At 35.9% G+C, this 25596-nt stretch overlaps 1 protein-coding gene across 8 annotated transcripts in view; it reads left to right on the top strand.

The window, feature by feature from the left end:
* The window catches only part of FTO (FTO alpha-ketoglutarate dependent dioxygenase), a 257854-nt gene that overhangs the window by 29402 nt on the left and 202856 nt on the right, over nt 1-25596 (top strand). For 7 of the 8 annotated variants that reach the window (XR_012630603.1, XM_074882061.1, XM_074882060.1 and 4 more), the window contains exons 2-3: nt 17671-17748; nt 23811-24471. Coding sequence is in view for 7 of the 8 variants with exons in the window: in XM_074882061.1 (XP_074738162.1) it covers nt 17671-17748; nt 23811-24471 (739 nt within the window). In the remaining variant the exon portion in view is untranslated. Of the gene's footprint in view, nt 1-10727; nt 10826-17670; nt 17749-23810; nt 24472-25596 lie in introns of all 8 variants that reach the window. The other variant, XM_074882059.1, reaches the window with a different exon arrangement.

Here is a 25596-nt window from a genome sequence, read left to right as displayed (position 1 = left end):
TGAAGAGTTTAATAAATTATTGAACTTTGAAAAATCTTTGAGAAGTAGGGCCTGTATGTGACTGAGCAGTAGACATGAATAAATGTTATCCTCAAGTGTATCTAGCAGACGGTAATAGATGCTTGAACAGACAATATGAGCACTGAGTGAATGATGGTAATAACATTAAATATTTACATATAGCAAAAGCATCTTGACAGCAGAAGAGAGACTGTCTATACAGTAAGGTGGATAAAACCCAGTGTAATATAGTATTCCTTTCTATAGGACAACTTTCTGTTAATAACTAGCAGCATTTCTCTGTAAGACATGTATTATAAAAGTAGTTGTTTGGGCCTCACAAATACTGTATTTCAGTGTACCTATTTTATATGACATTTTAAAATCTGTGAATCTTTACTGTCATACAAGACTTCATCGGTATAATCTCCTGGTGTTGATATCACTCCATACCTACTACAATGTAAAAATTATTACCAAGTTCAGGAATGAGAATTAATAATTAGATAATAATCAAATGTTTAATATGAATCAAAAATACATTTTTAGCTGTATGTTACTAGAAGCTCAGAATCGCTCTGCTTTACCTTAGTTTTACATTGTTTTTTCTAACATAGGACCTGTCTTGAGAATTGTGTCCAAATGGAAGTTGTACTGTGGCTATACTCAAAAGAATTCATGAAAGCAAGAAGCAAGATCCTTCTCCCTCCTGCCCTTTCCACTGCTGAGCATTTTCATGGAAGTAAATCCATTTTATTGATGTCCAGAGTCCTTGAAGTGCATGACACTTGTTTATGTGCCCTTGTTTTGTTTTTGGGGGAACCTGCAAATTATGATTGTAGAGCAGTTGATATTGCTTGCACTGCACTTTTAAAAATGGGTCATGCTTGACTTTCCACATAATTTTAAAAGGAAATTACTGTATCAGAAGCATAGGATAACAATTTAATTTTTATACTGAAGACTAAATGAATTTTATTAGAGGTTATCATTTTTAATGCATTCCAAATAGTGTTTAGTTAAAGGAAAGAAATTAAACAAAGGTGACAGTAAATTGAGTTTTTTTTAAATACTCTATGAAGTTTGTATTACTATGATGAACCTGTTTGCATTTAATGATCTGTCATGTCATGTAATTAAAACAAATTCATATTGAAAATGAAGTAAAATGGACTACTATCAAGCCACTTTTTCATATATTCATTTTCTTATAATAGCAAAAGAGACCATATACCACAATTTTAGAATTCATTGCTTTAAGTCATCCGTGAGGTTGTGTTTTGTTTTGTTTTAGTATTCTGTAGCAAAGATAATTCCTTGGAAGTGGATACTGGAAACTTTGTTTTACTTGTTTGCTTCGAATTCTTCCCCTGCCTACTGCTTTTGTTGGAAAGACACTTAGCAATTCATTTGAGACATGGCTTCAGCATGGGTAGCCGTTCAATGTTTGTAAGTAATCAGCATCCCGGAGAATATGAATGATTACGAATGTGGAATATCTAAGGCATATGAGCAGTTAAGCATTGGCCAGTCAAGCGTTTCTTGAGGTATAAGGGCATATGTTTTCTCCTGCTTTTAAGGAAAGAATCTTAATCCTGTGAAGGAAAGGGTTGGTGTACAGCAAGGGGGAGAAATATTATCTTCCTGATATGTGAATGATATGTTTTACAAAAGGAATGTGACAGAAATTTAATGTGACATGTTCTCCTCTTGGATGAGTTTTACTTTGAGGTAAAAAGTTTTGCAGGTGATAGCTGTTCTGAGAAGCATTCCTCTGTGGCTGTAAAATTGATGTAGCCTACAGATCTAGAATGTTGATAACTTGATGCCAGTGGATGTGAGCAGAGATGTTTTGAATGGGGACTGAAATGAGTCCAAGTGGGCTCATTCCATTGTCTAAAAGTTAGCCCATATTCCTTGTTTGCTTCTTGGATGTCCAGAATTGGAAATTATGCAGCATTTACCTTAAAGATTGCATCTGGAATCTAGTAAAGTAGCATACCCCTGGCTTTCAGAGGGCTACGTATCTTGGGATTCTTAAGAAAAGATACCTATTTTGGAGAAGTTCTGCATGTATTTCCCAAGGCAACTAGTAGTTTAGGATCTTTTTGGATGAAAACTTCTAACATGTTGATCAGGAGTTATTCTAGTTTAAATCCTCTTTCTTTCTAACACAACTGCTGTTAGAAAAAAATGAGGTATTCTTTTAAAAGCAATAAAATATGACAGATTCTTAAAAGCTTGGACATCAATATAATTCTGTGATCATCAAACTTTGAACTTTTTTTTTATTGTTGTGGTAAACAGGGAGTTACAGTTGCTTTTTACTCTTAATACTGCCGCCTTTCTCTTGTGGACTCAATGGTTCCTTAACTGTTAAACCATTGTTCATTGCTTTGTATCAGCGCATCTTTCCTCTGGTCTCCTCATTTAAGCTTTCCAAGATGTGACAGCAGTGAAAGTACTCGAGGAAGTACAAGTACTTCCTTTGAAACTGGAAGTGTGATTTGAGAAGCCACGCGTAGAATTCTATATGACATGTAAGGAAGAAGATTATTTTCTTTTTTTATTTGCTATTTAAAGTAGGGACAATATTGATTCTTGTGGCAGCAGTTTAGGTCCTAAGGCAGAGTACAGGTTAAAACATCTAAAGTATATTTGCAGTAGAGGCTTCCAAACTTAGTTACAGTGTGATGCCCACTCACTGAGTGAAGCTTTTCCCAGTTGGATTTCGAAGGGCTTTTTTACATCATAACTATTTGCCTAATACAGTAGAAGGTTTAATCCACAAGGTTGTGTTGTCTTAATCTAACCATCAAGGTGAGAATTTTAACTTGAGAATCTTCTTGCATTGCACATAATTTCTGTGGTTTTTTGATGCCGATACATAAATTAAGAAGATTCTTTGTTCATCATATAATCGTCAAGGTCCAGACTCTGTAATAGTCAGGATCTGAGCACATGCCAAAACCCTGCTAAATCTTATATTTTTATTTCACTGAGTTTGGGTTAGGGAAATTACATTAGACAAACTCTTTCTGCAAGTGTAGTTCTGTTTCAGCCTGTATAATGTTTTCACGAGCAATGTTTCAAAAGCCATTGGTTCTCCTCTTCATTCTTCCCCATCACACTTCTCCTTGCTGCTTCAGAATTTGGAGAAATTATTTTAAAAGCAATCTCTTAAGCATCTATCTTTAAATTTTGTGATAGAGGTTATATGTCAATCCTGTAAAAATCTTGTGAAATAAAAATGCAGAGACTAATGTTGGGGATTATATTAGCAAAATGTTTTTGCAATCTCTGCTTTTAACTTGATCTAAGCATGTAATATTTTTTTTTTTTTTGCACTGGTAGACAGTTGTGCTGGTATTCAATACAGACATTAATTTATATTCAGCATAAAATATATTTCAGCCTCTTCACAGCTTTTTTGGGGCTAGGTTGCACTGCAAAGTTTAGTTAGTTTGAATCAACCTAAACGTTCAGCTGCAGTACTAATGGGCAGAAGTGCAACAGGATAACAGATGTGAAATGGCTGTAATCTCCATTGTACTGATAACAAATACAGTGGCAGAAGTATACAAAGGGTCAGAATGCAAACAAGGAGTGAATGTGCAAAGTTTACAGTCTCTAAAACACTTCCTTAAGCTGTGAAAGCACTCCAGATAAAAATAATAACAACAAAAACAATAGCAATAAAGTCCAGTCAAACAGGGGAGAGAAATAATTTTAGAAATTATTAAATTGATGGAATATTTTCCTAAAATCAATTTCATAAAATATCCAAGCTATCTAAACCTTCCTGTGCACAGTATAGGCTTTAAAATATACCAGGTTTTGTCCTTTCCTGCAAGGCTTTTCTCTTTCTTTTTTGACTGTAAGAGCAGACTGTAATAAAAATGTATGTAACGCTTTATCAGCTATTTAAGGAAGCGTATGTTTCAGTTATAAAGAAAGGGGAGGAGTTCGTCTCATTGTGACCTCTCTTTGTCTGTCTTTTCTTGGCAAAGAGTGAAGCTTCTCTTCGGTACTGTGCGGACTCCACACTTGAGCTGAATTAGCTTTTGAACTTTTCATGTACTATAAATCTTAAGAGACAATAAAGTTAAAGTGCACGTCACTAGGTGGCACTGAAACATCGTTGTATGCCAAGTACAGTCTTGAGCTCTTCATCTGCACTACTAGAGCTGCCTGGATTTGTAAGTGTCAGGGAAATTGTTTTATTGTTAAAGGGCACAGTGTAATATATTCATCTCCATCCAAGGCAGCCATTTAATGCCCTGAAACATGCCCTCTCACAGCTCTGGCCTGTTGACTATGCTTATTTGGTGTAATAATTAGCAGAATTTCTCACTAACAGTGGTACTTACTAACACCTCACATTTCCCTCTGTTTTTGTACGTGATGGATTGTGCATTCTATGAATAAAGTTAAGCGGGTCACAGCGTAAGCCCTGTACAACACATCTATTTTCTGCACAATAGTTTTGAATGGATATATATTAACTCCTTTTTAATCCCTGTGGTGTGTAATGCAAACAAATTTGAGTCTTTTTATAATAGACTATTGAAAACTTGTAGGCACAGGACAGTTAGCTTGTCAACTTAAAGAACAAAAGAAATTGAACGAGGAGCTATAGAAATTAGAGTACGCTGTCTCTTCGCAATGGCAGGCTTTAGAAGCCTGTTGTAATGCTTTATGAAGATTGGTACAGATTGCTGTACTTTGTTCCAGAGGAGCAATTCTTATATGCATGTTAAAGGTGATCTTTCTCCTGTTGTGATGTTCAAACAGTTGCTCTGCTTAGTATGAAAATACAGGTGGGAAGCCTGAGTTAAACATCTCTTGCTTTTTTTGCATTTTAGTAGCTGGAAATGAGTTTGTTGAAAATTAAATATATTGTCCTTGAAATAAAATGTCCTTGAATAAATGCTGTGGTAGGGATCCCTGTCATGGTTCTTTCCAAATGCAATGGCAAGGACAGGTAGAGTTAAGGGTTCCCAAAATTATTAGGATAGTCTTCTTAAGTTAAACTCGTATGTAAAAATCTAATTAAATTTCTATATAATGAATTAATTCAAATAACAGTGGTTTTGAGGCATTTGTCATATGGAAGCTCAGCTCTGCATGGACACCATCAAGCCTTTGTCACTTCTAGTTTAGACGGGAACTGAAGCATACGTAGTGTTAAGTGTTGGTCATAAGCTCTTGCAGTTGTCTGATATTATTTAATTTTAAAATCTTCCCTTGCAATAATTTTATTTTTAAATCCTGCGTTGTTCATTCTTTTTTCACCCAGCCTTCTTGAGTTCTAGTTACCACTGAAGCAACTCCATTGTAGAAGGGGAAGTACTACAGCATGTTAAGCCAGCAAATAAGAACAAAGGTGGCTTTGACAGCTTTCTCTTAATGTCAGTTCCTTGCCCTCAGCCTCCCTTATTAATGCATCTGAGCTGCTGTCACTCAGATGGCTTTAACACAGACATGCATACTATGTGTCAAAAAGGGCGGCCTAGATTTTTGAATTTTGAGTTGTGAGAGTACCTCAACATATAAAACCACTGTATCAAATTGTAAAATAGTTAACTCGAGTCCATACAGACATTCTGAAGGAAATGAAATTTATTTATTCTTGTCCTCAACATATCCTCTAAGGAAGCAAGAGAGTTTAGAATTTTAAGGTGTCCGCAATATTTTCATTTGAATAGAGACTTGCCTGCGTGCCTTTAATTTTATGATAGTTCAAAACATTCCTTCTCTTTGTCAAGTTGTATTTCCATATTAGGTTGTTTTTTTTTTTGGTGTGCATATCTCTTTTTATAAAGGGTTTTTACCTCTCCTCATCACCCCTCTTCCTTCCCTTGTACTAATTTACCTGTGGGCTTTTTGATGATGTACTTGTATAACACATACAAATATTTACTTAAAAATACAGTCAGAGACTATCTGGTGCTTTTTCTTTATTGGGTCATTTCATGGATTCAATTTTGAATGTTACCACACAGTTGATTAAACATGTCTGTATTTTCCTATCAGCCTGGTACAGCTTTAGTATCTGTTACAGATCACTATGGCTGCCTCTCTTCTTCCTTTGTTTAAACAATGAATCCAAACCATTCTAGAATGTGTTAGTTCTCTTTGTAGGAATTGTTTGTTTATTAAATTTTGCAGTAGGAGTATGCAGTAGTATAATTCTAGGATATTTCTAGCATAATTCTAGGGAGCAAATAGAACGAAGGAGAGTTGTGTTGAAATCTGGAACGGTCTTCTCTTTGCCAGCCTCTTTTTCACCTTCAGAAATCCAGCCTGTATTTGAGAATAGCATGGAGAAGGGAAGAGACGATTTTCAAAAAGACTTGTCGCTACTGTACTACTTCATTCACAAAGTACAGACAGTGATAGTAGCAGAGTTATCTAGACTCTTAGACCAGTTAGGAATGTAAGTGTATGGGAAGAAAGGACAGACAAAAGTTTCCCTGAACAAATGTACACAGAAGACTTGAGAAATAATTTTTGTGCGTGTCGATTTTAGTTGAGTAGTGCTACTCTGCAAAATTAGACTGATCATTGCAAGTGAGGAATAAATAAAACCTGGAAATTAGGTATTAGCCTTTGCAAGAGTTAGGATTGCTTTATTAAAACAGCATTATTTGAAAAAGTAATTGTTCTTAAGTTTGCTCAACAAATGTATTCTTAAGCAAAATGTTGATTTGCATTATGTAATTTGCTTTGGTTTGCCACAAAGGAAATGGCTACTTCTTTCATAGCAGATCAGTGTTCTCTTTATTTTACCTCTTAGTACACCCTAAGCTTATTCTTTAAATTATGCAAAGTCAGTTTAAGAATAAAGTATGAGTGAAAGAAAAATGTGTAGTCCTTTCTTTAGCTGTGATTCTTTAACCTTAGGATAGTACTTTAAATATTCCTGGTACTATGAAACAGGGATCTTGACAAACTCTTGTTTAAGTTTATATGAGTTGTGAGGCAGAAGAGAATTTCTAACACCAGCTTTAGGACTTCAGTAAAATAGATTCTTACACAAGGAGACCACTGATTCACTGACCACTGGTGACTGGTGAAGTGATGAATCAAAACCAAACTGAGGAATAAGATGCATCAAACTTTCAGTCAGTGTGGCTCTACTGCCTCCAGTTTATTTGGTTAGGCTGTATGTGCAGAACTTCTTAAGGAAATATGGATGATTCATTGTAGTCTGCTGGTCTAAACAGTTTGGGAACCACTGAACTAAAATGTATCATTTAGTAAAACATTCAAACTTGACATAAAAAAGAATTCCCATGAGGGAGAATTCATCTCACACAGTGGTGATCTCCAATGGTTAATTATACTTTCTTTTAAATTGTGCTCCCCATTTCTGGTCTGAACTTGCCTGACCTTCTTTCAGACCCTGAAATTTGCTAATGGTTGTCTGCCAGCATAATGTTAGCTTTCTGTTCCCCATGTGGCTTATTCCAGAGGCTGTGAACAAAACAAAGCCTTAAAACTAAACAAAATTAATTAAGTTTGAAGTTTTTACTACGTTTGCATTGTTCACGATGAGGTTTTTTTTCTTTAAATAATTTTTGTTACAAAAAACCCTCTCTACTTTCAGCAAGTCCCATGTAGCAATATCGTTCTTGAATTTATATGCCAAAATTCAACAGAGTTTCATTAATAGTTGTCTTATTATGAAGTTGAGGCAACAACTGCAGTTTATAGGTTTTCTGACTGTTGTTATCACTTGACCAATGGTGTAGTTTATGCAAAATTAGGAAAATATTGTGTTATAAATACAAAACAATGTCTGCGCATTTATTACACAGGTTACTCTTATAAATGTATAAAATGTTACAAATTGCCCTTTTTGCCACTGAATACTCTTGTACAAATATTAATGCATATGTTTAATTTTATGTACATAATGTGATCTGTAATTTTTATGTCTTTGAAAATAATTTGTAAAAAATTATGCAGCTGCATTAACATTGTACTCCTGTGTAGCTTCAAAAATAACATCTCAATGGTTGTGCTGTTTTGGAACTATGTTGACAATTTGTCTGACACCAAATTTGTTGTAACCTTGTTAACCAATCAGTGATGGTTGCCTTTAAATTGTTTTGGGGAGAGGAGGGGGAATTACACAAATCTGCTACTCAAAGGCTCCTCTAGTGTGAGCAATGTTTGAAGGAAAATCTGTGTTTATCATGTCCTTGAAGAGGACAAATCACAAAGATTGAAGAGCAGAGGCAGGAAGCATGGTGCTGCTTCTTCAGCTGAACCCCAGGGAACCCTAGCATACCCCTTGCTTCTGTGTATTCTGTCTGCAGTGATTTTGTTAATTGTGGCATGTACTCCCAAGAATTATCCTGTAAATACCTCCTTTAAAATACATCAGCTGTGTATCTGGTGAAATGTGACTAACACAAAAGTGTTCCTGGAATACATTTCCTTTTATCTTTAAGGCTTTCAACCATCTTCCTGTCTTTTCATTCCAGAGTGAATGATACAGTTAAATAATCAAATATATGATGTCTTGGAAGGCTGTAAAGGTCTTAAAACTTCACCAAACTTATAAGTGCTTTTGTACTTTTCATAGTGCTTATTGTGCTAACAAAACCTCTGGAAAATAATTTAGTTCTGTAAACAATATCAAGAGCCAACAATTCTGTAATGGCCTACGAAGATGTTCAAATACTGTGTAATGGGCATGACAGTTACAGTATGTGAAATTTAATGCTCTAGCTCCTTATTGATCGTCCTTGTAGCTGACTGCGTGGCACGAGCACTTGCACTTAGCACCTGCTCTTTCTACATTAATGCTATCTACCGCAGTGTTATCAAGGGGACTTTGAAACCACATTTGATGGTAAACTTAAGTATTTAAGGAAATACTTTTTTTTTCTCAAGTATCCATTTTCTTTTCACTTTACTTTTGACTGCTGTTTCTTCTGGATGATATTTTAACATTTCTTTTAAGTTCTTTTGCCCCCTTCTTTTAAGTATCCTTATTACACTTCGGACACTTCTACCATTACCTATCAAAATACATATAGACCACACATCCTGCAAGGCTCATTATTTTCTGGAAATGATGAAAAGCTGCAAGAAAATTAATTGCATCTTTGATCTTGCTGGTGGTTGTGGAAAACTGCATTAGTGTGACCTGCTCGCGTGTGTGTTTGAAAGTTCTTTGTCCGTCTACATCTACTGAAGTTACAGGCCTGTCACAAAGGTTCTGAGTCTGCATTTCAAGCTGTGTCAGCCCTTGGTTTTCAGTCAGGAGATCCTTGGTTCGTTCTCTTGTTGTTAGTCAGTGTGTTTCCTCTTACTTTGCTACAGTAATTAGATATTACATCCCAGTGAAGGTTGTACTATTCCACGTTGCAGATATGCAGTGCTTCCCAAAATGTTGTGGTGATTCTTAATGTTCCTTTCTGCTTCCTTGGGCCATTCAAGGAGAAACAGCAGCATGTCAGTATGTCATGGTTTAACGCCAGCCAGCAGCTAAGCACCACACAGCCACTCGGTCACTCCCTCCCCTCACAGGGGAAGAGAATCGGAAAAGTAAAAGTGAGAAAACTCACAGGTTGAGGTAAAGACAGTTCAATAGGTAAAGCAAAAGCCGCGCGTGCAAGCAAAACAAGGAATTCACTCACCACTTCCCATGGGCAGGCAGGTGCTCAGCCATCTCCAGGAAAGCAGGGCTGTCATGTGTAATGGTTACTTGGGAAGACAAACACCATCACTCCAAACATCCCTCCTTCCTCCTCTTCTCTCAGCTTTATATGCTGAGCGTGATGTCATATGGTCTGGGATATTCCTCGGGTCAGTTGAGGTCACCTGTCCTGGCTGTGTCCCCTCCTGAATTCTTGTGCACCCCCAGCCTCCTCGCTGGTGGGGAGGTGTGAGAGGCAGAAAAGGCCTTGGCTCTGTGTAAGCCCTGCCCAGCAATAATGAAAACATCTCTGTATTATCAACACGGGTTTCAGCACAAATCCAAAACTTAACCCCATGCTAGATACTGTGAGGAAAATCATCTCTATCCCAGCCAAAACTGGTGCACGGTGTGTTTCCCATTCATAAACACAGCATGCAGCTCCTAAGACTTCACAGCTCTAACGTCCTATGATTCCAGTGACAGACTTCGGTAGAAGTTAGGCAACATCAATAACTTCTTAGTGTCATTAGAACATGAGAGGTATACAGATAGCCATGCCAAATGTATCCTTGTTTCAACATTAACCCTTGTTATAATCTATGGTTTTATTTTACCTGTTTTTAATTTTTATTGAATCTTTTCTCTGTTAAAGGATTGGTGCTTAGCATTTCAGAACTGGTCAAAAGTCCTTTTCTTGGGACTCATTGTATAGGGGTATTTTTGCTACATCAAGCAGAATCAATTATTGGTGACAGTCAGTAAGGTTTCTGTCCACTGATTCTTTGGAGGTGAGCTGGTTAAGAACTGATAGTTTCTTGGCAACTATTGGCTATTTCTAAGTGAAACTATGCAAAGAATGGCATGCAGAAGTGGCCTGGTGTCCTTAACTGTTCCTTGTGATTCACAAGCATGTTGATCTAAAAGTATCCACTGTTTTAAACATTTCCTTAGGTACATATATGCTCTTGTGTCCATATGTATAAGAAGAAAACTGAACTGGAGACCTAATTGAAACCTGATTATTATTTTCAAACAAAATTTGAGTGTTCACTCTTCTCACCTAATACAGCTGATCCATTTACCAACTGGTACCTGCTGGAAGAGGATACACAAGAAATGGATGATGGTGTCAAGATGCTTGAAGTGGTGGTAGAAGTTTCTTGACAGGTATACTGAGGAGGCTTGGGATATTTTGTCAGCAAAAAGTGGCTGTGTTAGAACAATTTATCATTTCAAATTTTTATTATGACTACTTAAAGTGCTAATCCATGTGTGACAAATCTACTCAGCTGGGTAAGAAAATTGCTGGTTCTGTTCCATTAACAGCCACTGGCCAAAGGAACAATGTTCCTGTAGGTTAAAACAACAATTAAGGGGCCCTTAACACATTAAGGTGGGGAGAGAGGGGATACTGGTAGCAAAGATGTTTTTCACACATTGCTAAGCTGCTTCAATGCATAAATTAACTCTTAGATCAGTTATATCAGTCAAGTATGTTGTGCATATGCATGACTGCTCTGTGTGTGTGTTTGTGTGTGTGAACCAAAACCTGGGCCTGTTGATTTATGAGAAAGGGTAAGAGAGGTTGAAATTAGTAAGCAAAGCCAAGCACCACCTTTGCAGGAAGGAATCAAACAGTCTTTTAGACAGCTGCTCAGTTACAAATACTGGTATTACACCTGAGGTCTTTGCATTACAGTAGATTGTTCATTATGCAATTTTTTTCATGACCAAATCACTTGAACTCCATCCTACTACTTCTGGAAAAGGAGTGGTTTGTACAGTGGGAGAGCAAGATGCACAATGTTATATTAAATAACCAGCATACTTTATTGTAGTATAGTTAGAAAATGGATTTATAGGCTATTAAATATTGTTAGTCATAGATAATTTTAATATGAGTTTTAATAGAATAATAATAATAGTAATGCAAGTTTTTGTCCTTAATAGGAAAATGTTTTTGGCATATAGTATTGGGGGAGGGAGCTGTAGTATGCAAAGTGTGGTACAGTATGGTCAGATGCCTGCCAGTATTTTTGACAGCCTGGATTATAGAAAGAATGTAGCACAGACAAGGCTTTTGGTTAAGTCTTGAGTGTAATGAAGGGTAACCTGGAAATATAACTTTTTCATGTGAGTAAATGGTGCTGTAAAATTGGCCAGCCCCTTAAGATCTTTTAATGAGCGGAGTTTACAGAAATAATTTGAAAAAAAATTTCTGAAATCTAATATATGTGATAATGGAGAAATAAAAGCTGTAATAGTGCATTTAGAATGTATTTTTTATTACTCTACGTCCATTTCTGACATAACTGGTTTTAGTGAGCCACTTGAATGATCTTGGCTGCTATGAAGTTTTAATAGCTAACACTTGGAAAGCCTTGTAGTTTAAACTGATGTCTACTTCAAAATCACATTCCTTCCTTAAGAAACTATCCCAAATTTGGTGTGTCTTTCTTTTTTTATTTTTTTTTTTTTTTCAAACATGTGAAAGAATGTTAGGAGGCAAGGTTATGGAAGTTCCTGTAAAGTGGTGGCTTTTTTTCTAGATGGGGTCTTAGGATTGTGTCACAAAATTTTTACTATATAAAGTATTTCATCTTCCTCCTTTATAAAGCCATTGAGCTCACTTCAGAGCACTAGCTCTTTTCTTCATGCATGACTTGAAAGAAATCCATGTTTTATTATAGTTGATTAAAAAAAAAAAAGGATGAAAGAGAAACACGGGCCCTAATGTACATTCTTATATAAGGAAAAAGCTAATAGAAAGGAGGGATTTTTGGAAAACCAGAGGTTTGAATCTGGACTTGTGATTTAGATCTTTCTTTCATGACAATATGCATTCTCAGAGTGCCTTGCTAAACCTGATAACCTTTTGGAAAACAAAAGACTATTGGGAAAAACAGTGTTGGATGTGGAGATGATAGGTTCTTATGCTTTGAATAGAGGCCCTTTTTTTTAGGAGCTGCCCCAGAAATGTCTGCAAACACATTGGGTTGCATTGAAAATAAAAGAAGCTTGAGTGTTTTACTAGTTCTGGTCCCAAGTCAGGTAGTCTCAAAAATATAAAAACTGCGGTGAACAGTTAGCAAAACTTTTTAGGATGAAAAAATTGGCCAATGTTTTAAGAACTTCTAATGAAAGGAGTTAAGGCAGAAGGGCTTTTGTAGGCTGTGAGTGGAGATGGTGTTTCAAAGCTGCTAGGCTTTCCTTTTGCATTCTCATCTCTAGCAGCATATTGTTCCCTCCTTTAGCCTCAGTAAGGTTATTTGCTAAATCTAGACATGACATAGGTAAAATTCAGCCTAAATGAAATGTTCAGCTTTCTTTTACCTCTTCTTGATGTAAGATTGTTGGGGGTGGAGGGAAGTAAAAACAAGGAGCATTTTCAATCTTTCTTGATTTAAAAAAAAAAAAAAAAAAAAAAAAAATCATTGACCCGATGAAATTAAGGCAACATTAGGTGAGACTTCATGTCACTGTAACATGAGTCGGGTAGTGAATCAGAAAATTCAATTATTTTGCAGGGAAGAGTATATATGAGTACATAGAATTGTTTTGCTGGTTGTGCAAGCACCAGCTTGCCTGAAAAGTAGATTGGAGACTCCAGCCGATTCTCAGCCATCTGCAGAGTATTAAAAATGGTTGTTCCCTAGTGTGATGTGTATATGAAATATTTCTAAATAATAAATATCTAAGAATTGTTAAAATAAGAAGAGAAATGCAACAGAGAGATATTCAGTTTTTGTTTGAATTGTCTTCTTTCATGTATCTTTTCCATAGCATGATTCACCTTTTGCTTCATTTTGCATAATGCTGATTGTAAGGTCAAAGTATGTAATCAATGGCTGAAAAAAAGGTTGCTTGCATCCCCAAGATGTCAGGAACGTGCCTGTTAGAAGTTTCAAAATAAGGTCTTTTCCGAAAAAACATCTTTTTTTAGGGAATAATGAGATGGGCTTTTCCAAAATAGTGAGTAACAGTCATGGTTTTTGACAGTCTACTAGTTTGAATAAAGTACATCTTTTAACTGCTCATCAGAGTGAGTTCTTACATAACTAAAAACTAACATCCTTAAATGTTTCATAGGCACTGTTGTATCTGTCCATGTCTTGGACTTGTGTGACTGACTTTTCACACCTGCTCCCCATCCAGAGAGATTACTTGATGTAGTGAAGCTGACATTTTCCCTGAATTCAGGAGAAATACAGGGCAGCAAACAGGGTTATCTTTTTGGAGGTGAATACTGCTTGCATTTACTTATGTCTCCCTTGTGTTAACAAATGCAATTTCTTCAATAAAATCTTCAGTGAGTTTTATGCTAAGTACTGGGGGAAAAAAACAAACTTTTGCTTCTTAATGTTTTCAGTGTTTTGATGTGTTAGAAATTATTGTGACATTGAATTTCAATAATATTTCAACGTGATTTCAGTGAAATTAGCTGTTATAATTGTTTCAGCCAAGACAATGATCTACAAATTGGAAAATAACTATTGTCTTCTGACTCGTTTGATGATGATGCTAAGTGGGAATTCTATGTTTGAAACACTAAGGCCTTCACAAGCCTTTATAGCCTAGATATTGAACGTTTGTCTTATAATCAAGAGAAAAATGAAACCTTTTCAGAATGGTATTGACACCCTGCATGGAAATATATCAGCTGCAAAAATTTTTACACTGTCATGCTTCTTGGCCAGAAAATGTCATTAAGTCCCATCTTTCCCATATACCCCTTAATTTGAAAATAATAAACCGTGTGTGTGTAACATAACTGCATTTTGGCTTGTGACTTAGTGTATTAGCTGTGTTTCTATTACTTCTCCTGATCTGTAACATACTTCTTTTGCATTACTTCTATTGCCATGAAGAAACTTAGGGGGAAGAAAAAGATACATATAGTGATTGAGAGATTCCAATTATTACTATTCCACTTACTGAATCTTACAACCAACTCATTAATAAACCCATTTATTACTAATAAATGAGCAGAGATTGTTAATGTCTGCAGGAAGTTGATCGCACACACTAAAACTGGGCATTAGTGCTTCTGGTAGTCATTCCAGTTATCAGTCGGACATAATAGATCCATTAACACTCACAGCAGCCTACAAAATAAGATATTTGCAGAGATTTTCTCCTTTCTGAAGGCCCAAGTACAACACTTAACAAGGTTTCTTGAGCAGTGCACAGTGCATGATTGTGTTACAGGGAGGGTGCACATAAGATTCTTTCATGTATTGGCATGACTAATATAGATATAAAAATTGCATTGTTTTTTAAAGTGTAAGAAACATAATACTGGTACCTGAATGAACTGTTACGCTGTTAATAATTTTTAAAATGTAAAAATCAGATTTAGAAAAATGCTTTTTAAGATGCCTGATACCTTCACGTAAAAGCAATTTTTTTTTTTATTTAGGGCTTTATGTGTTGGAAGAGCCTATAAGCAATGCTTATGTAACGGTTCTTAGACTTACACATCAGCCAGCTGGTATAGCCAGATCTTCAGTTTTTCGTCTTTTTTTTTTTTTTTTTTTTTTTTACTTTTTGGAGGTATTTGTGAGTAGCTTGATGTTTTTGACATCTGTGTGACAGCTTCTTGCATAAGAGATGAGCAGTGTGTTATACCACCCAGCTGTGTGTATTAGTCTGTACATCAAGCTGAAGAGCGGCACTTAGCCAGATCTGACAATCAAATGTGAACTAGTAGTACCTATACACAAGAGTGCATTTTAATGTTGTGTGCTTTTTGCCAAGAGGCTGGTACTTGACAAAGAAATTGTCAGAATCTCTCTTCTTCCCACCTCTCTTTTTTTTTTTTTCCCACAGATGTGGGAAATGTCCATGTTGAAATACATGATTTTTTTCCTGCAGTTTAATATGGTTTATCTTACAGATATCAAAGCCAATCTAATGTTTTCAGTGATTTCATGTAATAAAATTGTAGCAAGCTTTTTGTGATAGAGAAGTGTTATTGTTGTAGAATATGCAGCCAATTAGTGTGTCATTTTCTGCCAATTTAATTTGAAGTTACATTATGCTTGGTTTCACCAATGACTTCATGTCAACATACCAACAACCTCTCCCCAAAGAAAACTAGGGATCTAGAGAAATTACATTGCTGGTTCAGAAATTTCAGTGCTGCTCTTCTTAGTCGAGTCAGTGATCAGCAGATTGTGAGTGCGGAGATGAGTAAGTGAGAGCTACCTGCTCTTGTTTTAGTTTGACTGATCTGTTAGCTCTAAATCTTAAAATCTCATGATGTTAAGCCGCTGTCATCTTCCTTGATGCTTAAATTTAAATAAATTAGATTCACTGTCACAGAGTAGAATACACAGTAACACTCATCATAGTTCAGCTTTCCTTGTTTATGTGTTTGCTATAAGCCAGGAGTTAGTTATTACGTGTAGATTTCTTCCTTCCTTTTTTAAATAGGATTTGCAGAATAGGGAAGATCTGTTTTGACCTGTATGCAACCCAAAAAGATTATGAAAAGGAGATTTTACAAGAAGAAAAAAAAAAAAAGTTTCTTTTAACAATGAGTTCTCTTGTCTATGGATTAATCAATTTTCAGTGATATCTAGGTGATGAAATAGGTAGTTGTTCCCATATAACTTGGTTTTATCAAAGTGTTGGTGATACCCATTTTTAACTCATTCTGCATTTTCCTTTGTTATACCCTTATCGTTCCTTTAAAAACTGTATTCCATTTCCATCTGGTCTTGCTCTTACAACATAAAAGTATTGAGCTAGCTACGACTTCAATTATTTCTTGTAATAGTGTTTATGTAGTTGAAAATACTGCAATAAAAATGAGAATTTCAATCCTGATATCTGAAATACTTAAGCATTATGGCAGATTTAGTTTTATGATCTTTGAGTTGCATTTTTATTAGTAAGTATTTGTTAATGATCAAAGTTTGTAAAGGAACCATCCCTGCAAGCTAAAAGAAAGAAGAAATAAAGGAAACAGTATATTAATTTTCTAGGCCAATACTTCTTCCACTGTAACAATTTTTACTTTGTTGTTAATTTGTACTTATATCGTGTTGAGTTAGTGATGCATTAGACTGTGGGCAGATAAATGTGAATGGACTTATCGTGGATTGGAATTGTTTGAGTCCAGAAATCTGATGGCAAGTTTCAAACATCTCTTGCACTTTCCAAATCCTTAGCTGCACAATTACTTGTATAATGCATACAAAAATCTTATTTTTGTTAATAAAAACCTGGAAAATGCAGTTTGGGGAAAATCAGGCTTTTATCTTAGCAGTTTCTTAGTGGTCGTGTTGACTAAACATTGGTGTGGAGGTAGTCAGTCTAAAACAGAAGTAAGAAGGGAGTTAAGAGAACAAGGGGACACAGAAAACCTGTTCTTCACAGTCAGCTGGTTCTTAGTGCACTCCCAACATCAAACAGATTTGTGGCTGGCTGCTGGGGTGGCAGGTCTTGAGGATGGCGTTTGAAATATTGCCAGGTTGTAGAGGCTTTGGTGTGCAGCAGATGATGTTTTCTTTTTCCTTCATACACCCATTTCAGGAAACATTTTAGGGTATGCCCAACGTTGAGGCCCGTTGTTTTAATGAAGTATATTATTGAGTCATTTAATGGAATATGAGCTTTGTACCCATTGGATCCACAAGTTGAAGTAGAAAATAAAATGAAAAAGAAATAAATTAGTATCTAGCTGTAAAGTAGGCATAGTTCTGAAGAACATGATAGCAAGGTGGATTTTCATCAGTGTAATAAAGACTGATTATCTAAAAAAGAATTTAGGAGGAAGAATACTCACATGCTCTGAAACTACCTAACCTGAATTACTGCTTTGTAAGTGGAAAAGCTCCACTGATTTTTTGCATCCATTTTTCCTTATTCAATTTTCCAGAATTGAAGGTAGTAGAATAAATAATTGCACATGTTTGTGTCTTTTTAATACAACTAATTTTATAGTTGGCTGTTTATATTTGCTTTTTAGTCTAATTTTCTTTTTCAATTTTACCCCTCCAAAACAGAAAAAAAAGCTTCTTGAAGAACTTGGAGAGAATAGACTTCCATATATGACACCAGCCGATGCTGATTTCCATCAGTTGGTAATGTATTTCTTTAACTGTACTTTTTTTAAACTAAAATGACTGTTTGCACTGAGCAACAACTAAATCTTTCTTGAAAGAGACACTGTGAAATCTGATATGAAAAATGTATCTTGATGGCTGATAATGCACTTCCAGGTGATGCAAAATAAGACTTCTAAAATGGGGATATTCAAGAATGAAAACTTTGTGAACTTCATTTATTTTTAGGATTTTGCCCTGAGTATCAGTACCTGAGTACCAGTTAACATGGCCAGCAGGGACAGGGAAGTGATCTTACCCCTGTACTCGGCACTGGTGAGGCCGCACCTCGATTACTGTGTTCAGTTTTGGGCCCCTCACTACAAAAAGGACATTGAATTACTCAAGCATGTCCAGAGAAGGGCAACGAAGCTGGTGAAGGGTCTGGAGCAGAGGTCGTATGAGGAGCGGCTGAGGGAACTGGGGTTGTTTAGTCTGGAGAAGAGGAGGCTGAGGGGAGACCTCATCGCCCTTTACAAATACCTGAAAGGAGGTTGCAGAGAGCCAGGGATGAGTCTCTTTAACCAAGTAACAAGCGATAGGACAAGAGGTAATGGCCTCAAGTTGCACCAGGGAAGGTTTAGACTGGATATCAGGAAGCATTTCTTTACAGAACAGGTTGTTAGGCGTTGGAATGGGCTGCCCAGGGTGGTGGTGGAGTCCCCATCCCTGGAGGTGTTTAAGAGTAGGATCGACATAGTGCTGAGGGATATGGTGTAGTTGGGAACTGTTAATGGTGGGTTGATGGTTGGACTGGATGATCTTCAAGGTCTTTTCCAACCTAGACAATTCTGTGATTCTGTGTAACAATGAATAATGGTTTCTTATGCTGTATTAAAGTAAAATACATGCCACCATTCTTTTAAGGGTTTTTTTTGTTTTTTTCTGAGTTGTGAAGAGACCTATTCCTTATAGCTCAGGTCTGACAAAACAGGGAAAATGTTAACATAGAAATTTGAAGTTTTTTTAGCTTAATTCTACTTTCAAACAATAAGTAACCCTTAAGACTGCTTACAAAATGAACTGGAATGTATGCCTCAAATGAAACCAAATAAGATTGGTTTCATTTATAAATTTCATTCATAAAATAAGTCCAGTAGCCAGAAGAGTAGTAAACCAAATGAATGTATGGAAGAGCATCATGAAATTAATAGAATATTCTGCATCTATCTTGGATCTTTCTAGGTCAGCTACAAAACATATGGCAAGAATTGTAGGTTCAATTAGATCAAATTGGAACATAAAAATAAAAACAAGAAAGAATCTCATAGTTTGAACAGCTACAGCAACCTTGCTTATATTACAGGCATGTCACCTTTCTTGTTTTGATATATGGCTCAAAGATGTATATGGTAGCATAAAAATAGGTCTGACTTTTTGTGCAAGAATTAGGATTCTAGGATTCTAAGGTCGAGAAAAATTTAGCACACGTCACACTATCCAAAAGGAAAGATGCATTTACGGGTCACATAGTGGACTGTGACTCAGAAGCATGAAGTCAAACTCCAGCTTTTCCACAGGATTATAACTGTGATATTGAGCAATCTGTATACTTTCCTCACCTTTCTCGTTCATTTGGGTTGTAGGATGCTTAGGGAAAGTATGGTTTTCTCTGTATTCTTAGTGCTGAACATAGTGGAAGTAAGCTTTTAACTGGGATCTTTAACATTCGTAGCGATAATAATATGAAAACTCATAGCTTGTTGTTAACCATAAAAGCACTTCTGTGGGTAAGGGCAAGGAAAAGTGTAGAAGAGCTGGAACAATGTAGGAGAACTTAACAAAATGATTTTTATTTTCTTTTCTTAAAAAAAACCCAAAACCAAAACACAAACACATGCTTTTCAGTCTTTAATGTTCAAGAAGAAGCTCTTCTTCCTTCTGAGACTCAGGCAGCTTACTGTTATGTCTTTCCTGGTCCTGCTACATCCCCTTCTGTTTGTTCTCTTCTTTTATCTGTTGCTGCTAAGAGCTGCTGTGTCCAGCATCTTTTTCTTCTTCTTATCTTTGTAAACCCACAGTCTTGTGGAGCTGACATGAAAAGAGATGAAGCCAAGTGGCCCAAGTGGCATCTCATTTGCTCAGTATCAATAACCCATAACTATAGAGGATAATGGGAACAAGACAAGCAGTGAAATCAGACCTGTTCAAGCCTTAATAGAGTTTAGATACATTCTTTCTGCGTCATATAGAGTTATACTTTTTGTGTAGTGTTTGTGTGCATGCTAGGTATTTTTAAATATATGTGATAATCATAAGCATCACAAACACTTTTAAAATTCTTATGATGGCTATGAAATGTTACTTTAATCACAGCTGTAGATACTACAAGTTCCATGATGCTTAAATGTACTACAGATGGAGAGGAAAGAAGGGTGAGAGCTTGAAGACAACAAATTGGCAAAATAGAAGATCATATACAGTTTAGTTTTGTAGTCTGTCTTTCCTGGAGAAGCCTGCCTTGCTCCCTTAAGGATCCACCCCTTATAAAACAGTATTCTTTGAACATGTTGGAAAGGGGTGTTGGATTACATGAGATGAAAGTAAAAAACCTACAGTATCCTGTCAGGTATGGAAATGTGCACTCTGAACAAAACTAAGAAATTCCATTACAAGTAAAACTTCACTGACATCCTCTTTCAATGCATCTTGCCTGATGAAACATTTTAGAAATGGACCCCAAACCAGAGGCTGAAACAATGTAATTTTTAAAGCCAGTTATGAACAAGAAAAAGTCTGGTTAACAAGGCAATACACAACTATCTGAAGTACAGACTATCATTTTGTGATGTAAGTGGCAGTTTGCTTATCAAGGGTTCTTACTGCTGATTTCTAACTTTATTTTATCACTTGGGTCATCCTGTAGGGTGATTGTCTGTGTTGAGTACCACCATTAGAAATGGAAGCATGTGTATATTTAAAATTATGTGCGTAACATTCATATGAAGAATTGAGCATCAAATGTGCTTTTTCTTTCGTCCTGTAGTTGCTGGTAATGTACCTACTTCTTTCAGAGTGAACAGTGCATTGACCTTTAATACTTGCTGTCAGAGTTACAACGCAGAGTACATGATTACTCCCCCTTTCCCATCCCCCCAAAACAAGAAGGTGTCCAGTGTGAACCCAGCTTTCACCCTGTGTTCTGATCTCTTAATGCTTTCCTTATGTAGGACATAGCACAAAGACTAGTCGGAGATTTAAAGGCGACCAAACTGTTTTCATGTGATGTGTCGAAAATGTGTTTCCACTTCCGGATTTATTCTGAGATATCAGTGTATTGGGTTTTTTTTAAGGTAGAATCCTAAGTATACTGTGTAAAACTTAATGATAAAATAGTTCTTAAGCATGTAATTTTAAAACACAACCCAAAGGTAACATGTCTCTGACTTGGCTGGCAACAAAATGTGGAAGACATTACCTCTGCAGTTCAGGAGGGGAATACAGTGTTGTTACCTTTGTAAAATCTGTGCGCTTCCTTTCTAGTGCATGTTTTCAGGCATTTAGTTGTTTTACATCATATTGTTACTTCCCTCCTTCAGGTTGCAATAATTTGAATTTCATGTGTGTGATACATGTCAGAAATTCAGTATATTAAATGGTTTAAAAATATGTAGTAATAATGTTTTTTTTAATATTCCATAATAGCATATGTAATGTGGTAATTGGTTAATCTGACCTGAGTATGTCCAGTATACAGAATTAGTTAAAGAAATACTGGGATACTGCTATAGAACTGTTAGTGCTCTTTCTTTTATACGTATCACTTGCATAACGAAACAAAACATGCAGTCATAATCTTTGTGTCACAATTTATAATGCTCTGTCATTATTAACTATGATTGTGAAAGAATACTTATGATTCCCATCAACCTATACCACACATCTGACTGTAGCCTATAGCTGTAAATCCTTAAAATTTGCAGTTACTCATTTCAGTAGTTATTCTTTATAAGGATTTTTTCACTGTACTGTTCAAAGGCTACAGATACAAAGCAGTGATTGAAACAAAAGGGACAGTTCAGGACCTCTAAAGGAATCGTTTCAGGCTTCTGGCAAGCTCAGGCAAATTGCGTTTATCAAGTTCATATTCAGTTCTTTTAATGAAAGCTGGGATCCAGTGTTCTGTCATGGGGATTGTAGAGGGACATTCAAACAGATCTGGGATCATATTCAAGCTTTGGTATTTAAAGTTAAGCATGTAAATACTATTACCAGAAATTATTATTATCTGTAGGTACTGTTATTCCCTCTCTCTAGGAAGCTAGGTTTTGGAAATCATAAGAATGTGTAAAGAAAGGGAGTTAGCTTCACAGTAAAAACTCACAAGAAATGGTGGCAGGGTTTATAGATAAACTAAGATTTATTATGTATAAGCATAAAATTAGAATAGACTTCCTTTTGTGTTCCCCTTTTTAGTAGAAACAAATGATGCTATAAAGCCACCTCTTCAGTGTTGTAGGCTAACAATGCGTAACGATGCAAAAGTCCTAACAGTTTTCATGCAGTAGAAAATGTGCATACTGACTTACTGCCTAGTTTGTGGTTTTTAAAGAAACCTTTTCTGGATTTTAAAATTAATTTCCTGAAAGTCAGGTTTAAATCTGACTTGGAAGTATATAGTGCTAGTAAAGTGGTTTTGAGTTGTACCAGAAGGAGCCTGCAGATGGATTGTTGGTCAGTGTGATGCTTTTGTGTTGGTGGCTTTTATTTGCTTTTAAAAGCACTTTGAGCATAAGCTATTATGTTAGTAAAAGTTTTGATAGATCAGTTTTGTGCATCCATATGCTCTTGTGCCATTGTCTCATGCCTTCAGATTTCAATTTACCTATTTTTTTCCTCACAACACGATCAGTATCTACCTTTCTACATCTGGTGACTTAATTGCTGCACAAAAGGAAATAGGTATAGTGAGTGGCTTAGATCTTCACACATGCTAATTGATACGTAATAGACTCACATTACAGCCTTTTCTTACTAAGGGCATTAGTTAGCATCTGGGTTTTTTTTCATTTGTTAATTAATTTTAATGAAATACATAGGAATTTAGTCTATCTAAGAACTTATCCTCTAGCCTTTGTCCAGTTTGCCAAACAGTCTCAGCAGCAGTTAAAGCAGATTTACAGGCAACTAGTAAAAGGTGTGATTATGTGATACTCACTTCCTTAGTGAGTATCCAAGCCTTCCTGGGGTGGGAAGCAGTATTTTGTATACAAAGCAAAATACTGCTGATTTACAGTGTTATAACTTGCTGGGAGCTGTTGCCTCCACACACTGCTGGATTCAGAACTCCAGCTGGTACCAGAGCTGGTGTGGTCAGAAGAGGATATGAGGAAAAAGGATATTACAGGTGGGGAGATGGGGAGGAAAATAAGGTCAGAAATTTTCTTGTATCTGAAAGGGGAACTTTCAGATAAAATAGAGGAGTTAATTGGCATGCATTGAGGAATGTGAAAATAGAAAGGACCAGTATGTCAAGGACTCTTTTGAAGATAGAGGTGCAGCAGAGCAGAATGTTGGCCTTTTTTTGAAAATTTATATTTTCATTTTGTTATTTTTGCCTGAAAAATTGTTGTTATATAAAACTATTTCAGTTTATCATGTAGCCCTCTAGAATTCTGTACATCAGAATGGGACTGAATGGTCTTTGCAACCATTGCAAAAAGACAAGGCGCTTTGTTACTGCTTGATATTCTATTGTTTGTATACTTAAAGGTAGCATTATCTACAGATTCATCAGGGTAGCTTATACATTCTGTTGATTTCTGCCAGAATCCTCAGATCTGTTTATTTATAGGTTTGCCCTGGTGATATTCTCTGGTTACAGGCCACTAGTACGTATCCACAGTTTGTGCAATATACTGAAATATGAAAATAAAGTAACAAATACTGGCATCTATTTCTTCACCATATTCTAGACTCATGGTTGATAACTTGTCAGCTTAGTCTTGTCTGTTCTTGAATATATGAAATACTTTGGTTTCTGTAAAAAGAATAATTCTTTTGCTGTTTTTGTTGTTTGGTTGTGTTTTTTTCTCCTTTAGTGGAAGACAAAATATTCCAAGCTGATATTCAGAAAATCTGATACAGTACCTGAAGAGCTCCATCAAATGGTACAAGAAGGCTTTCTGACCTTGCGAAAACATGATTGTTTCTTTCAAGATCTTGTAAGGATCAAAGGAAAAGATTTTGTTACCCCAGTGTCTCGCATATTAATTGGAAATCCAGGATGCACTTACAAGTACTTGAACACAAGATTATTTACAGTTCCTTGGCCTATTGAAGGTTATGATATAAAATATTGCAGTCCTCAAATACATGACGCTTGTAAAGCATTAATCAGACTGAATGACTACTTGCATATTGAAGCAGTCAAGGCATTACAAGGACAAAATTTGTTTGAGACCAAAGAAAGTAAAGATACTACTGTAATAGATAGGGAGCAAAATTTTGCTACTTCTCTTATGGAGAAGGGGTCAGTTTCAAAAGATCAAAGCAGTTGTTGTGTACCAGAGGATGACTATGTAAGTCTAAAGAACAGAACATCTTATAACGTGACTTTATTAAATTATATGGATCCACTACAAATGCTGTACTTGAAACAAGAACCTTATTTTGGAATGGGGAACATGGCAGTGAGCTGGCACCATGACGAGAATCTGGTTGAAAGGTCAACGGTTGCTGTGTACAGTTATAGCTGTGAAGGTGAGTGATGGGAGATAGGAGTTGACTGATGATATAAATATATTAAACCCCTGAAGCTCTTTTATGTTGCCTTGTGTGTACGTACATAAGCACACCTGCATGCTAGTCTAGATTTGTCACGTGCTTCTGAATATATTGTGCTACTTTCTGTATTTAAGCCCTATCTTTTTTTCTACTAAAACCCGTACAAAATATACCTGTGTTCACTGTAGTGGGCTTATCAGTTGTTCTCCAAGTAGATATAAAAATTGGTATGATGAAAATCTTGACTAAGAGCCCAGAAATCAAAATCTGTCAAATACCTCTTTCAGGTTAACTCATGTGCATATTTTCTATTCTGTAAAATGCTTCATTGTAGTTGAGATCACTGCCTTTATTGTATCATTCATCATATACAAACTCACTGCTGCTTTATGCTGATTTTACTACTCTTCTTTCTTTGGAAAGATCATTTTAGGTTGGTTTTGTATAAAAGTATTACTGTATTTACTTGGAAGTATATACACTTTGTCTAGGCATGCTGTAGTGCTAATGCATGTTTTATGGAGGACTTGCCAACATTTCTGTAGTTGGGAAGGGTGGAAATTTTCCATTAAAAGACCTGTTGTCTGACAGGCTTTGCAGGCTCTTAGTTATTTAAAAAACATTTAAATGCAGTATTAAGGGGAAAAAAGTGTAGTTGAAGAGTCGTTAAATATTTCATTTTTAGTTTCAATTGCCTTTCCCATTTTTATCTTTATTTAAGAACAGACATGAGGATTTTTATTTTTTCCTAACAATGTTTGAACAAAGCCTTGGGTTTTTTTTTTTTAATGGCTTCCAGTTTTGGAAACATAAGATTAGAATTTAGACACTTGATTTGAATTTGCAAATGCTCTGTTATGTTTCATAATTCACAACTGGTTTTTGGTCCTTTCAAAAATCCTTTGATGTTTGCTTCAAAACATGGGAAGAATTCACGTTGACTTCGGTAGGTTTTGGCTAAAGACCATGATGTAAAAATAATAGCTTATACTTTCATGTGCATTCTCTTGTTAGTTTTGTTATTAGTTATGAAAAAATGGGTCACTTTGTTACTTAAAGTTCAGCTGAAATCATCATATTTACAGTTTCCCGGACATAGAA

This window comes from Strix uralensis, chromosome 12 (genome assembly GCF_047716275.1).
Source record: "Strix uralensis isolate ZFMK-TIS-50842 chromosome 12, bStrUra1, whole genome shotgun sequence".
In the NCBI taxonomy this organism is placed as follows: Eukaryota; Metazoa; Chordata; class Aves; order Strigiformes; family Strigidae; genus Strix; species Strix uralensis.
The sequence above is the reverse complement of the archived record's forward strand: the minus strand, read 5'-3'. Positions and strand labels throughout refer to the sequence as shown.